Source organism: Cryptomeria japonica, chromosome 1, assembly GCF_030272615.1.
Source record: "Cryptomeria japonica chromosome 1, Sugi_1.0, whole genome shotgun sequence".
Classification (NCBI taxonomy): domain Eukaryota; kingdom Viridiplantae; phylum Streptophyta; class Pinopsida; order Cupressales; family Cupressaceae; genus Cryptomeria; species Cryptomeria japonica.
In genome coordinates this window covers 356,453,898-356,470,254 of record NC_081405.1, presented here as the reverse complement: position 1 = coordinate 356,470,254, position 16,357 = coordinate 356,453,898, and the positions used below count along the sequence as shown (strand labels likewise).

Sequence of the window (16,357 nt, the reverse complement as noted above, 5' to 3'; positions counted from 1 at the left end):
GTTATGGGTCATCCAATCAAAGAGTGACCATGTACCTTGAGGAGAAGGAGCACACAAGAGCTCTTCACACAAGGAGAGTAGTCCACTCCACCCAGCACTCTACCAAAGTTGGGGAACATGAACAATGCATCTCTAGGTGGTTATCGAAATAAAACAAGAGGAGGTTGGAGTTAGATATGGTATAACTCTAAAGGTTTCCCCATTGTATAATGTTTTTGATTAAGTGAAAACAGGTTTTGAAGGGACCCGAAACCCTTTATAACCAAGGGATGAAACTTGACCGCTCAGCCAAGAGGAGAAAGCCACAACCAAAAAAGCAGATACTGCCTCAAAAGACAGCAGGCAGCTCAACCAAAGACAGGGCCAGGAAAGCCAGCCCAAAAAACCAACTACAAGGGCCCTCAAGATTTACAATTGGCCTTGTGGTAATGTGATGAATGGGGACATTTTCAAGAGAATAGTATAGAAATTAGAACACAATGGGATTATTGTGCAAATGGTGTGGACGTGGAGTCCATGAAAATGTCAAATTTCCAAAGCAAAAGATCAACATCAACATGATTGATTTAGAAAGGCATAACGAAGTATTAACCATTACTCAAACCCAAGCAAAGACAGTTGTGTATCTGGACCCACCCATACAAAAAGAAGGACTTCCTGAAGCTAGAGTCAAAGTGGATCATGGTATGTATAATGAATGCTACTACTCGAACACATATGCAAGTATGGTAACAGATCAATTACAATCTAATAAAAATATTGCAAGGCAGATACTTCAAACTATGGTACTAGTTAAAGTAATGGATTTATTACAAAGTAGTCTTGAACTCTTAAATGTTATTACCAATACTGTGTTTGGGAAGAATGAGACGGCCCATTTAGAATTTGGAGAAAATGAAAACCTAATAATTGAACTTCTATTGCTACGAGATCAAGTGATCGATCCTATTTTATTGATGGCTACATGGCAAAGAAATCAGTTATGGTGCATGTGAAGATCCTTGGAAGGACATTCATGAATACAATTGTTGGCTGATCTAGTGTGAACGTACCTTTGGAAGATACTTGCTGGGCACATTGATCATCTGGCCCCCAACTTTTCAACTAATGAGCATAGGTCAAGACGGAATCAAGGTGCTTGAATCAATTACTCAAAAGGTAATTATTGGAACTCAACTTTTTTTATTAATCTTTGTGGTGATCTCATTATGGAGGAAAATGCATGATGCATTGCTGAGTCAGGGTTGACTAGTAGTAGCCAAAGCCAATCACATCTAGAAAGAGAGCACACATATGATTGAAAACAAGGGCCAAATATATAATTAATTTAAAGAATCAACTAGTAAGTGATCTAATCACATCTAAGTGATCTAATCACATCTAGAAAGAGAACACACATGCGATTGAAAACAAGAGTCAAATATATACTTAATTTAAAGAATCAATTAGTAAGTGAGCTTCCTTAGATTTATCGGGTTTGTTAGATTTAGAAATCCAAAGAAGAATGGATAAGCATGACCATGGCCAAATGGAGCTGAATGGCAAAGGGTTTCTAGAATTATAGTCATGTTCAAAAGATGAAACACATTCCCTTTGTGGCCCATTTCATTGAAAAGTGGAGTAATTTGAATTGTAATTTTATTGGGACAAAAAGCAATGAAGAGGAACTAGGATTGTGTGATGACAAGCAATTAATTGAAGTTGACTTTAAATAATTAAACAAAGTATGCTATTAGATGCAATACAAAGTACACAAAAGTTAAAGTCTATTTTCAATAGAGGCACCCAACTTTATGAAAGATTTCAAAATTTGTGAAGGTATGTCTTAGAATAATAATATAAAAAAAAATGATTTGGAACCTACAAATACTTGCACTTATAAATATCACTAAGGACCATACTCATGTTGCATGTTCCAACATGACATTGAGGTGAGGTTAGAGAAAACTACGGAAAAATCATAAAGTATTAAAGGAGGTCAAGAAAAAGAGAATAAAAAGTGGATCCCAGAAAGTAAAGATGAAAAAATAAAGAGAAGAAAAACATTAGATGGGGTAGAAAAGGGGGGAGAGATCAAATAATAAAGTAGAAAAACTATATATCCACATTGCATGGCCTAATATTTCACTTCCCACAGTACGATCTAATATTGCATTTCTAATCATATGGTTTGCCATCTTCACCATATGGTTTTCTACCATAGGGTCCACAATTGCCAATGGGTGCAGTCGTTATACAGTGTGCCATTATCATGTTCACCAATGTCAGATTGCTTACTGTTGTTGGGTCCACCAGTGCTAACGGGTCCACCATCTTTATATGGTTTGTCACCATCATACAGTCCATCCTCATCATATGGTCCATTATTGTCACGCACCCAACATTAACTTGTCTTCATTGTACGATTTGTCTAACAATGGGTTTTATTCATTTTATGGTCCCTCCAACTTGCTTTCTTCATTGTATGATCATGTCAACTTGCTATCTTCATCTTACAACTTCCTTAGACACTTGTCACTGTACAGTTAATCCAGTTTCTGCCATACACATTGCTTCTCATGTCCCTTTGTCATGCCCTATTGAAATAATAGAATTTTCTCCTTCACCTTCTGTTGCACAATTTGGTGCCCATGCTACTGACCAATTGTCTATGTATCTTATGGGAATAATCAGTGACTCTCCTAGTCTATTTGTTCGCCCTTCTACAGTTGGCTCTTCCTCAAAATTTGACTTTGTTAACAATAATGAATCCTTCAATGAAGCTAGAGAATTGGGTGAAAGCTAAGTTGCTGATTCGGGTACGAGTACTAGTACGTGATATGGATTTGGGTATGCTAGTACGACAATTATTTTTCCTTGTGTAGAGGTACGAGTACGTTCGTACACACACACACATACTTATATTATATATATTTTCAAACATCAAAATCATAAAATATATTATATAACTAAAACTGTATAACTATAAGAAGATTGATCCTCATAAATTAATGATTGCCAATAAATAAATTTTTAAAATACCTTATAATATCATATTCATAATTTGCAAAATTAATAATATTCAAGTCATAAAATGTCACTGCACAATGAAATTTCAAATTACAAGCCATATTTAATATCCATATTCATCTTCATCAGAGGCATCAAGGTCAACATTTGTTTCAATTTCATTTGAACCACAATCTATTAGATTGCCACTCCCACTAGGTACGTTTGTGTCATATACAAGAGCTGCCTCATGCTCATCTATAGAGACTTGGGCAAGCTGTGCAATTGTAGCATCTAAATTAGCACACTCAAGGGCTAGTCCCAATTCCTTGTTGCACTATCATTGTATTCAGGTTGCTTATGTTACAATAGACGAAGATTGGGGTGTATGTAGACCAAATCCTCTACTATTTTTGCACCCAAACGATTGTGCTTGACCAAATGGATGGAGTATGTACTCTAATTCCACTCAGTTGAAGAAGAACTTGCAACCTGTTGAGTTTGCATACAACATTTAGTATTTAATTTTATAATTCAAGGATCAAAACTCAAAAAAGTTTAAACATAAATTATAAAATAAAAATATTTTAATATGATAGTGTCAAATGAAAAATGAAAAATGATAAAATAAAAAATAAAAGTATACATACTTGGGAGAGAATTTTAATTGTAAGAGGTTGCAAGAAATTGGAGCCTTGACCATGTACATATCACCACTCATTAGCACTCATCCTATATTTGGCATGAAGAGCAGAAACATCATGATTTTTTGAAGATATAAATTGGCCAAACTCGCTCAAGACAATATTTTGAGTTTCATCATTTGAATATATCTTTCTAAATGCAGCCTTATAGCCAACAACAACCTTCACATTTTTATATGGTGCCACCCTCCTTGGCAATGCAAGTATCTCTTTGCTATAATACCTTGGTGACAAAGCAAATGCTAAGAGATGTAAAGGGGTAGTCATCATGTTCGAACTATTAACAATAATTTGTTGCACAATTTTGAAAAATGTATCCATTGGGTCATGTTCCTTGGCCTCTATTATTGCTCTTATTTTCTCCACCATGGAGTCCATGCCATCATAAATTAACCCAAACATGGGCGATAAGTATCGCCATACCTAATCATGCTCATGATGGGCTTGGTGAAACTCAAAATATATTCCACACAATCTCACCACTCATCATCAAGGATCCATGCTCTTACTTTTTGGGCTCTTTCTATGTTTGATTACTTCCATACACTCCACAAGATGTTGATGACCATAGCACTCAAGGCCTCTCGCACTTTCACAAGTCATCTTAAGACGATTGTGTGAGATGCAAATCATGTTTCGGCAACCTAACATGGCATAAAAAATTGAATGTCATATATTGTAATGTCCCGAGCTCGTACGGAGGCTATCTATCGTACGGCGGAGTGGTCTGTCGTACGATGGAGTGAGCCCGTACGGTGACTAGGGTCACCCGAAGGCTTGGCCTCGTATGGTGATTGGTCACTTGTACGGTGGCTGGGAAAGTCGTACGATGACTACCTGTACGGTGGCTTTTCTCCTTCTGTGTGACCTATGCCCGCACATGCTTTCACTGCGTATTTGCCAGAAAGTAATGTAGTTCAAAGTCACAGAGATGGTGTGTTGCGTCGAGAAGAAATGATGAACAAAAAGTAACCAGGGCAAGATAGCACTTCAGATTAATAATGATAATACTTCAGATTTCAATAATGTCGAATTAAAAACAAAGCAGAATAGGGTGAGGGATGAGTCCCACCGAAATTGCGGATACCAAGTAGGGAGGGTCTTTCACCTTCGAAATGGTGGACAACAGAACTCCAACTGGAATTCACACAAACAAGAGAAAATACCAAATTCGCATACCTACGACAAAGACTAACTCGGCCATATATATGGGCTCCGGGAAACTTCCCGAAGGGTTACAAATGGGCCGACACGACAAACATAAACTTAACTAAAAAATAAAAAAGGGGGCTCGAAAGATTTTATTATTAAATTTAGGGCCATACAATAATTAATATTATTTAATTATATTGGGGACATTACAAATCCTCGTCGCCCAAAGATTGCTTGCCCTCAAGCAACCCGTCATCAAACGGTTTGCCCACTACAGAGATCCAGGATCCCAAACCAGGCACGAACACCGATAGCCGTATCTGAAATCTCCATGCCGCAACATGACCACGTGCACGCACATGGAAGTAAACGAGAAGAGTAAATCTCCCTCTAGCTTCCGTTGCTCCACTCTGATATAAATGTTGCCATGCCCGGAGTTGCCAAGATCCCTCTGAAGCCAATCATCAAACACATCGATGCTCGGATCCCAAGCTATCATGCCATCATGCCAATCATTCCTTTCCCAATGATGCTCTAGAATCTCAAAACTCATCTGCAATAGGTTCTTCTTATGTAGATGTTGCTCTTCCTGAAAAACAATGTTCATGTCAGTCGCATGTTCTTCATACCACTGTGATGTTCCAAAATCCCTGTCACTCGCTATGTTCTGCGGGAGACCATGCAAGCAGAATACCTCACGGAAGAACAACTCGGCCACTTGAACTGCCTGACATCTGGTGGAGATGGCAAAGAAATGGGCATATTTGGTCAAACGATCTACCACGACGAAGATGCAATCCTTTCCTTGCACTTTGGGAAGCTCGGTAATGAATTCCATCGAGATGCTATCCCACTTCTGGTCGAGGATTGGCAACGACTGAAACAGTCCAGCAGGTAAGGTGTGCTCGGATTTGTTCTGCAGGCAGGTGGAGCATTCACGCATGTACTGCAAAACGTCATTCTTAAGGCCCTTCGAAGAAAATTTGTCTCGGATTTGTTTGTAGATCTTCAGATATCTCGGGTGGCTGGCCAAGGGAGAGTCGTGCATTTCTTTTAGAATTCTTTCCTTCATCTTGGAATCGGGCACCAAATAGATTTTGCCCTTGTAGTAAATGATGTCGTCAACCACCTTGTATCTGTCATCCTGCACTTGACCATCCACTAGCTCGCACGCGAATGTATTCTTGGAGTATTCAACCAACAAATGTTCCTTCCAATCCACCAAAATCTGGGATAGAGAACATATGGCAGGCCTTCTTGCGAGGATCTGGTAGAGCTCTTGCTGACTTCTTAACTCCCTTAGCGCATCTATCAATCCTTCACTTGGTGCCATGATTCTCTCGACAGACTGGCAGAATCACTAGCTGTGATACCACTGTAATGTCTCGAGCTCGTACAGAGGTTATCTGTCGTACGGTGCAGTGGTTTGCCGTACGATGGAGTGAACCCGTACGGTAGTTGAGCTGTACGGTGATTGGGGTCACTCAAAGGCTTGGCGTCGTACGGTGATTGGTCACCTGTATGATGGCTGGGAAAGTCGTACAATGACTACTCGTACGGTGACTTTTCTCCTTCTGCGTGCCCTATGCCCGCACATGCTTCCACCGCGTATTTGCTAGAAAGTAATGTAGTTCAAAGTCACAGAGATGGTGTGTTGCGTCGAGAAGAAATGATGAACAAAAAGTAACTAGGGCAAGATAGCACTTCAGATTAATAATGATAATACTTCACATTTCAATAATGTCGAACTAAGAACAGAGTAGAGTAGGGTGAGGGTGAGTCCCACCGAAACTGCGGATACCAAGTAGGGAGGGTCTTTCACCTCCGAAATGGTGGACAACAGAACTCCAACTGGAATTCGCACAAACAAGAGAAAATACCAAATTCGCATACCTACGACAAAGACTAACTCGGCCATATATATGGGCTTCGGGAAACTTCCTGAAGGGTTACAAATGGGCCGACACGGCGAACATAAACTTAACTAAAAAATAAAAAGGGGGCCCGAAAGATTTTATTATTAAATTTAGGGCCATACAATAATTAATATTATTTAATTATATTGGGGACATTACATATATGAACTATAAAAAAATAAAAGGTAAAAATTTAAATTACCTTCAACAACTCCAACTTAAAGAAGGTCTTGAACATGGCTTGTGACATGTGATGATTAGTCACAAACATTTGAAAGCCCTTGACCTTTGTGTAAACTTGTTTGACCTAGCGAATTTGTGTGCCAATCTTTTGCATGATTAAATTGAGTGAGTGGATTGCACATGGTGTCCAAAAAATGTGATTATATGTAGCCTCCACCATAGACCCGATTGCCCTACAATTTTTAGCATTATTCGTTATGAGTTGGACAACATTTTGAGGCTCCACCATCTCAACGGGTTCTATGAGGATATTGACAATGAAACTTGCATCTTTTACTTGCCCCTCACAATCCATTGCCTTCAAAAGCATCACCCCTTTAGGGGACACTGCTATAACATTGATCAATGGCCCATTTTTGCAATCTTTCCATCCATCATAATTGATGGCCACATCTGTTTTTGGCCATGTATCTTTGATCACTCTCAATGATGTCTCTACTGAAGCTTTCTCTTTCGCCAATAAGGTGGTTTGCCACCTTTTTATACTCAGGACTAACATAATCAGGAGGTGTATTGCATAGGGTATTCACCATCTCCTACCATCAAGGTGATCTAACAATGTTGAAAAGAAGCCCATTGCCATAAATACAATGGGCAATGCTCTGATCTGCATTCTCTATGATTTCATTTTTGAAGGTCATATCCAATGGGAATCTTTTTCGTGTAACCACAACATTCTTTGGTTCAGAAGGTGTTGACATTAGCATGAAAGGATGTGGGCCAGCTGGTTTTGTCAAGCCATTAGGAGGCCTCTTCAAGCTTGTCTTGGCAAGAGGATGATTAGTCTTTGATTTGTTGCTTTTCATGTTGGCTTCCTCTTGTTCTCGAATATAACCCAGGATTAGGCCTTGTGGCAGCCTGTTGCCATTTGGCCCTTTGCAAGATTTTATTTCATGTCGATGGATGGCGCATAAGTGACCTTTCACTTGATAGTATGAGCTTGTATACTTTATGCCGCAATGGTTACATTGCCAAAGAAAACTCCCACCACTACACATTTGCTTAATCATTGTTATATAAAGCCAAAGTGGCGAACCTGCATCAATTTTAAAAGGTCTCTCTTAATTTTGGTTTGGGCAATTGAACTAGAACTTCCACTTGCAGCCATTATATATGAATAATGAACCTAAAATGGAAAACTCAAAACATTATTGAAAAAAATTGAAAAAAATTCGACATTATAATCCCTTATTATGCATACAAAATGTAAAAAATACTCAAAACTGTATAACTTGTTTTTTAAAAAACTTGAAAAATTATTGAAAAGTTGAAAAAAATAGATTCACTTACCTTTGATGGCTAAATCTTCCTTCTACAACAATTCCTAAGCTATTGGTGTATGTCTCACTCCTTCGTAGCCTTCACCTTCGAAGAAAAATGCAATAACCTTGAAAACAAGCTTGGAGGAAAAAAAGGCGAAAAATGCAAGTTTTGTGATAAAAAATGAGGGAAATGAGCAAAGGGAAGCATACATAGGGAAAAATTAGGGTTTAGGATGCTTTTAAAAATTTTTATAGTGTTTTTATTTGAGTGGGACCATTTTTTGGGCACCCACAACACTGGGTTCGTCTAGGGTTCAGCCCGAGCGCTTGGGCTAGATGTTGGATGAACCTGGGGGCAAACCAGATCTAGGCTGAACCCATAGTGAATCCAGGCACCCGGGTCGGACCCTGGACGAATCCAGAGGTGAACCCAGATCCAGATCGTACCCATACGCAGATCAAGACTTGGAGGCATGATTTCGGTATCTTAGGGTGAAAGTACATTAATGGCATATGAGGATATTGAACAAAGTTTCTTAATGAGGATAATATTGTAGTGCCTAGAGTTCTATTTGGGTTTAGTGATGGATTGGGTGAAACATTTTCTGACTCCATGCAATCAAATTCTTTCCTAGTTTTTTTGGAGGTGGCCCTTAGCCATAGGTCCTTAAATATTATGCCTATAGGTAAATGCATTCTCCTTGCATTGGCTTGCGTTTTGGATTATATTGGTTCTACGTATGCATCTATCTAAAGAAAATGACTGATATGGGTCAAACAATTTTAGTGGTACTTGGGCTGGTCGATGCTAACTTGGAAGGTTTATGGATTGGTCTTCTTTTAAGTGTACTTAAATATCTCAGTACAACCTGGGGATCCACAAAACATAACTGGTAGTGCTTGGCGGTTTACAGTATGCAACATCAAGGATAACACTCAGCTAATCGTGGGGAAGAAACACAATTGACTAAAAGTGATACCCATTTAGTAGCACTACAATGCCACCTTGCTGCCATGCAACAATAATTTAGTTTGCATGAAGATGAGAAGGCTGCACTTACCCTGCAAGTTGACAATGCATTCATCCAACGGGCAACCCTTGAATGAATTTCCATGACATGCCTTCAGTTGATTGCTTCCCCACTCTCCTCTCTTCTGTGGTTGGACAACTTTGCTGAAAAACACCAAAAAAATAGAAGATCTCTCTACTTTGGTGGAATCCTTGCTCCAAACTACAAAAAAATTTGAGGAGCCTCATGTGCAAGCAGAAAAAGTGAAGAGGGAAGTATCGGAGGAAGTGTGATAAAGATCCACGGAGGAAGTGTGAAAAGGGTGCTGGAGGCCTAAAGGGAAAATGTACTATTACTTATTCATTAGGCATAGATTTCAATAGATAAATCATAAGGTGCAGGGAGGTTGGTTGCATTATGAGGGATGCCTAGCAGCCACATGCAAGCTTTTTCCCACCTTTCTTCAATGGATCACTTGAATCCCGTTTTACCTGCAGGACAAAGATATGAAATTATTTAATTTTTTTTTAAGAATGAGCCTTCATCTGTCAGCTTCAATGAGATTATAAGTGAATCAACTAGCCTCCTTGACTAACACGAATCATCCAATTATAAATCAGGCATGCAGCTATGATAGTCCAGATGGTGAACTCTAATAAGCATACATAAGCAGTGCAATGTATTGGATTGATATGAATTAGAAGACAGCTAAATGTTGCTGGTTTGTGGTTACAACAAGCTTGTAATGGTTTCATTCAGCCGTTTTGGTATGAATGTGTGCTTAGTGGGTCTAAAGCCTAAAATGAGTTATTTACAGCCAAAGACTGTTCCGTAGATCTATCATTTGCTGTATAAAATTTGTGTTTTGTTGTCTCGCTTAGTTCTGCAGGCAGTGGCATAACTACAGAAAGAGTTGATTCTCAAAAGTTTAGTTCTTATTTATACCTCTGCTGTTTTGACCTAGCATTTTCTGTTGTTACACTTCTTTTATCATTTGAAATTAGGAATCTCTGTTTTATCTCCGTGTAATCTTGGAGATTTCCCTTTTTCACCATAGCATGTCTTTCTCTGTATGCCTTTTTGGTCAGGGGCTCCCTTTTTTTTCTTTTAAAGAATGAAGGCAGATACCACAATTTCCACCGCTGTTAATAGAATTGGAAAAGATAGTATGTTTGAAAAATCTCTGATTTATTCCTACGTGCAAATAATGAATTTCTGTGCCTCATGCAGCTTTTGGGGAAGGACTCTTCTGATATTGATATTGCCTTAGATGACATGCTAGGTCGTGAATTTTGTGATAAGGTGAATGAATACTTGGCAAATGCTGGGGAGAAAACTCAGGGTGTTGGAGTCATTCAATGGTATGGATGACAGTGCATTTTTTTTTAACTTATGCATATACTATTAGGAATTTTTTTTATATTCTTTGATGGAGCTCACAATTATAAATTTCAAGATTTTTTATTTGATAACCAGCTTTATTTTTTTGATTTGTTGTGTAAAATATGAATAGAGATTCATGTTGGATTGACATTCCATTATTAATAATTTTAGATCCTTGGCTGTAGTGAAAAACAAAGTTGCATGGTCACAAATATGGATATGGCCATTTTTCAAGACCCCTAATAAGGATACGACAAGATATGACATTCATAAAAAATACATATTGATATATAGAACACAATTTTCCAAGTTATTAGAGGAAATTTTCATTACTTTAGATGGATGCAATAATTTTTTTTCCATCTCTTCTATATATATTTACAACTATCTATAAATACAATTTTATGCTATTGATGCGGGATTATCTGGCTTCATGAACAATCTTTACAACCAAAAAGAATCACTTTATTTTAATATTTCATTTTTTGTTGTAATTTTGATTGACAGGTCTAATTTAACCCTCTCAACTATTCACCCAACTCTAAAGTATAATTATTGATTTCTAGGAGGTTGATGATGTAGGAAATTAGAGATATTTCTTTGCTGCTGTTTAATGTTTAATGTTTAATGTGAGTATGAAAAACCCACGCCAAGCAAGGGAGGGCTATTAATTGTCTTATGTAACTCCCATTTAGTCTTTTGACAACTGCTAATTTGAGCTAAAGTGGAGCCTAGGCGCCTAGAAGAAGTGGTCCTTGTTAAATTGGTGCAAAAATGGCAGTTTTTAGTCAGTTTTTTTAGTAAATTTTTAAAATCTTTTCATGCAAAAGGAAAGTGGAGGAAATATGGGAAATCCCACACCCAAGTATGGTGGGAAATTAATTAATGAGGTCAGATTTTGCAGCAAGAGGAAAAACTATGCCTAGATGGTCAGGTTTGAAAAAATGGGTCAGATATTGCAGCAAGAGGAAAAACTATGCCTAGATGGTCAGGTGTGAAAAAAATGAAGGTTGAAGCAAGGAACTGAAGGAAGGAGGATGAAAGAAAGCTATCAGGGATCCATGAGAGTTGGATACAAGGAAAAGAGGGTTGTTTTGCTTTTAATGTTGCTGGTTTGAAGATTCAAGACCAGATTTGCAGAAGTTTGTAGAGTTGTAGTAGTTTATGTTGGGTTTTCTATGCATGCATGTTGTGGGTTCTCTTGTAGCTTGAAAAAGAAGATTTTAAACTTTTGTTCTTTTCAAATAAAGATTTTAGCAGCAAATTTGTCTTCCAAAATGTGTTGTTTTATTACTTTATTCCATTCCATTATTAAATTTGTCTATGAGCTTTGAGAAGGATGAAAGATTGAATAGTTTGCTGCAACAATTGACAATCCTAGTGGATTCTCAATTGTTGAGCTGCATCAACTATTCACTAACCATTTTGTGTTATATATACATTCTTTTGAAAAATAACCACATATATTATCTTCTTTTATGATAGATTATTTTATATGAAGTTTCTTATACATAAAAAATAGATAAATATGTAATATGTATTAAACTGTGATATCCCCATATTGTGAAATAATAATTTATATCTTAATTATTTAATTATGAGTTCATTGATATGAATGAACCGGTCATGCCATCCTATAATATAAGTATACCAATTAAATTACTATTAAATTATTAATTAATAAATAACTTAATATTTGAATATGAAATAAATTTAACAATAAAAAAACTAATTATTTAATTATATTTATTAATAAATATTATTATCAAATTAATCAATATTAATTATATTTATCAATTAATATTATTATTAATATTAATTATATTAATTAATGAGTAAAGAATCTTGGTTAATATACTCCTTCAGACCAACAACAAAAGAATTGGTCTAATCAATGAATGAAGAGTTTTTATTAATATCGATTAAGAATATGGCATCGATAGTTATGTTTAATCTTGATTGATGGTTATTGAATCGGTTTAGTAAACAAAGGATATTACTATCACAACCTTTGGGTTATAAAGAGAGACAACAATATGATAAGTTGCGATTTGAAGAAAGACGATTCCATTAAGCAAGGTTAGAAATTATTATCAAGAAGCCAGATGAAGAATAACAACCACTTTGTCTTTTTAGAAGTCAAAGCATCGATTAATATAGGGAAGGATTAAAAGTGTGATTCATTAAAGAGTACGATTCTCAAATATTCAATTCACATAAGCAGCGAATACGGTATTAGAAGATGTTTTGTCAAGACAGCAACTACGTAAGATTCAAGACAAAGTATATGGCGACTTTGTGATAAGTTAAAAATATGTTAAGATGTGACTTGTTCTTGAGTCATGATCATTGGTGAAAGGAGATGACTTTTTGGAAGATATAAGATCGTATTGGTAAAACTTAGGAGAAGGGGGGTGGAAGTTGTGGGGAATAAGGAAGATAGTAAAGGGAAAGAAAGAGATCGAACTAAGATCAGATCAGAACTGTTATTAATTTACAGGCAACACCATCCCTGTTCTTGGTGGTATGCATGGGGGTGTGCTTAATATGCATGTTGAATATATGAAGCCCGATAATGTTTTTATACAGAATTTAATAATAATACCATAGACTGCAATATAATATACAGTTTTCATCAGAATAATAATACGGTGAAGTGCTTAATAATAATAATACTACCATAGACTGCAAGATGTGTTATAATACATAATTTTATAACAGTGGCAGACCAGATCTGACATGTGTCAGATCTGTCTGCTCTTACCAGCCACTGTATATATATATATATATTAATAATTAATGTTTTTTTAGTAGTGGTAGTATTAATGAAAGGTAATTAGGAAATCCATTAATAATTGGTAATATAATATATATATATATATATAAAGAAATCTTGATCGTAAAATAATAATATTAAATAAAAATCAGAAAGAACTCTTAGAAATAGTCGATAAGAGGAATAACGAAATTAATTGTCTAATAAGGAAAATACATAAGTACTTGTTAATAACTAATAAATTGAAGAATATCAATGATTGGCTTCATGTTTAGTCTCTCAATCAAATTTAGTATATTGAAATAGATTAAATATATTAAGCAGGTAGGGGACATTACATAAACCTACATTGTGGCTTTACGACTTTATGACATATTCAATTAAAAATAAAATTGTAAATAAAGATTTTAAGGGTTGCAACCATGTGTAGGGGAAAATGACCAAGAAAAAAGTGTAGGGAAAGTCTAGAGGAAAATCACGTAAGGAAAACTAAGTAGAAAAACCGGGTAGGGAAAATCGACTGGAAAAAACGCCCATGAAATTATACGCATTCATTGTGTGCAAGTCTGTATATAATTAAAAATCCCTATCTTTTTCTTGCAAAATTTTGATTTTATAGCAGATTTTTAAAGATTCAAGGCAGTTATTTTAGGCAACCAAATCCCTATGAACCTAGTACAATTGCAAAAGCACAATTTTTTTGGAGATATGCAGGTAAGATATCTGTGTAGTACAATACTTGTACTTGGTACGACAGTTTGCATACCAAGGGAGGGGATGACATATCTTGCAACACTAGTGCAAAAGTATAGAACAGTTGTGGGGCCTAGATATTTTGGAAAAATAAATATTAGTTCGTGTAGGATTTCTTTTTTAGTAATATTAAGATGTTTTTCACTATCACCACAATGACAATTTTCTTTGAGTATCTAGTTTTTGTGACTTTGAACTCATGTATGTTGGTGATCAATCACAAGGCAAAAAGAATTGCAAAACATAGAAGCACCCCTTTTTTTTTGATCAAGGTTAAAAGAGGGTTTTTGAAAAGACCCCAACCCTTTTATAGAGACCAAGAATGATGCATTACATAACCCTAACAATCATTGCAAAGACAACTATAAGGAACACACAACACTAAGGTTGTAAACCAACAACCATACCAAATGTCACCTCATTAGAGGGACAAAAACAACAAACATAGGGTATACCTCAAGGCAGCTTGAAGCCATACCTCTTTAGAGAGTTGTAGACCATAGAAGCAAACATCTACGTAAAATTGCTAGTTGCGATTAATCGGCAATTGGGAGCTTGCTGATTTTTTCCCCAAAAAATCGGATTTAATCGATCAAAGATGGTCAACCATTGTTTTCCAATAAATCCCCAAAAAACATCAGATTAATCGGGGATAAATTGGGAAAAAACGCGAATTACTGCGAACTCCAAGTGGCACGAAAATGCCTAAAAGTGTCGTGTGCAAAGTGTAATATTTCTTTGCTGCGTTTTTTATAAATGTTGCGCCTATTGCAAGTTCATCATTCATTGATTTTTGCTCGATGACAGGAGCAGATGTTGTTGGCATAAATTGCTTGTTGTTATGTTGATAATATTTGTTATCCGACAATGTATTAATTAATTGTATTAAGTGGGTTGTCAGTCTCAGGTAGTTATGTGTCGGTTGGTTGAGGGTTGTGTACCTCTCGGCAACTGTCGGGTCCCTTAAATATGTCGCGTACCACCAAGGAAGTAGTACGGTATTGTCGGGTCTATTGTAATCCTTGGCCGACCATCTCTGGTCTCTTCTCTGTAATAATTGTATGTGTGATTAAAGATATATTTTACTGCTATGCCTGGTATGCATTGTCATGTACGTTATTATTTTCTGTATTTAATTTACTAGTTGTAGTGGTAAACATTTTGGCGTCGTTGCCTTAAAAGAAATCAGGTCAGCCTTGAGTGATTCATGTTCATAGCCCCCATTAAAGGTGAGAAGAGGCCACAGGGTGGTCAAGACCAAGCGATTAGGTGATCCGTAGACCCTCGGCCAAAGGAAGCACAGAGACGAGTCGGAGCCTGGAAGTACCCGAAGTGTTTGGACCCTGTAGGTGGATGTGTAGAGGACGCGTGCGTGGCCGAGAGTGCAAGGAAAGCACCAAAACATAGCGGTCGAAACAATCCACCTTGTTCTGGCACACTTGGAAGTACTCAGAGTGTTGGGGACGTTGAAGGTGGACGTGTAGAGGGCGCCTGCGTGGCCGAGAGTGCCGGGAAAGCACCAGAACGTAGCGGTCAAAACAAGCCACCCAGGTCTGACACACAAGGCGAATACACACGATACCTTCCGAGTGAAAACAATGGTGAACATCCAGGAGAAGCAGAAACTGCCGAAGTTCACGGGGGATGGATTAGAGGACCCTGTACGACATTGCAAAACATGTATAACCATTTGAGAGGCAAATGGCCAAGATGATTGGGATTACTGGTTGAAGGCGTTTCCGGCCACCCTTCAGGGGATGGCAATTGATTGGTATACCGACCTCAACGCCCAACACAAAACAAGATGGAATAATCTGAAGAAAGCCTTCGAGGAGGAATTAAAACTCCTGAGGGATGATAATGAGATCATGGCTGAAATCTATAATACCAAGCAAGGGAAAAATGAGAGTGTATGCACTTACAACCGTAGGCTCAAAGAACTGTTGAACAAGATGGAGAACCAACCAGCTGACGGGTTGAAGAAGAGGTGGTTCACAGAGGGATTGATTGGCTCACTATGCAAGAAGATGAAAGTAGCGCCTTCGTCCTTGTACGCCTATGCTTACAATCGGGCGATGGACATCGAGAGTGAAAATAAAACCTCTTCTCGAGAGAAGAGGAAGAGTGACGATGATGAGAGCACCGAAGGGAGCAGTGATGAAGAATCCAA

The 16,357-nt window shown here is 37.2% G+C and overlaps 1 protein-coding gene across 4 annotated transcripts in view; it reads left to right on the top strand.

Moving 5' to 3' along the window:
• The window catches only part of LOC131069132 (tRNA nucleotidyltransferase cca2), a 168,237-nt gene that overhangs the window by 15,916 nt on the left and 135,964 nt on the right, over positions 1 to 16,357 (top strand). For all 4 annotated transcript variants that reach the window (XM_058004471.2, XM_058004470.2, XM_058004469.2 and 1 more), the window contains one exon: positions 10,506 to 10,636. In XM_058004471.2, the coding sequence (XP_057860454.2) occupies positions 10,506 to 10,636 (131 nt within the window). The remainder of the gene's footprint in view (positions 1 to 10,505; positions 10,637 to 16,357) is intronic.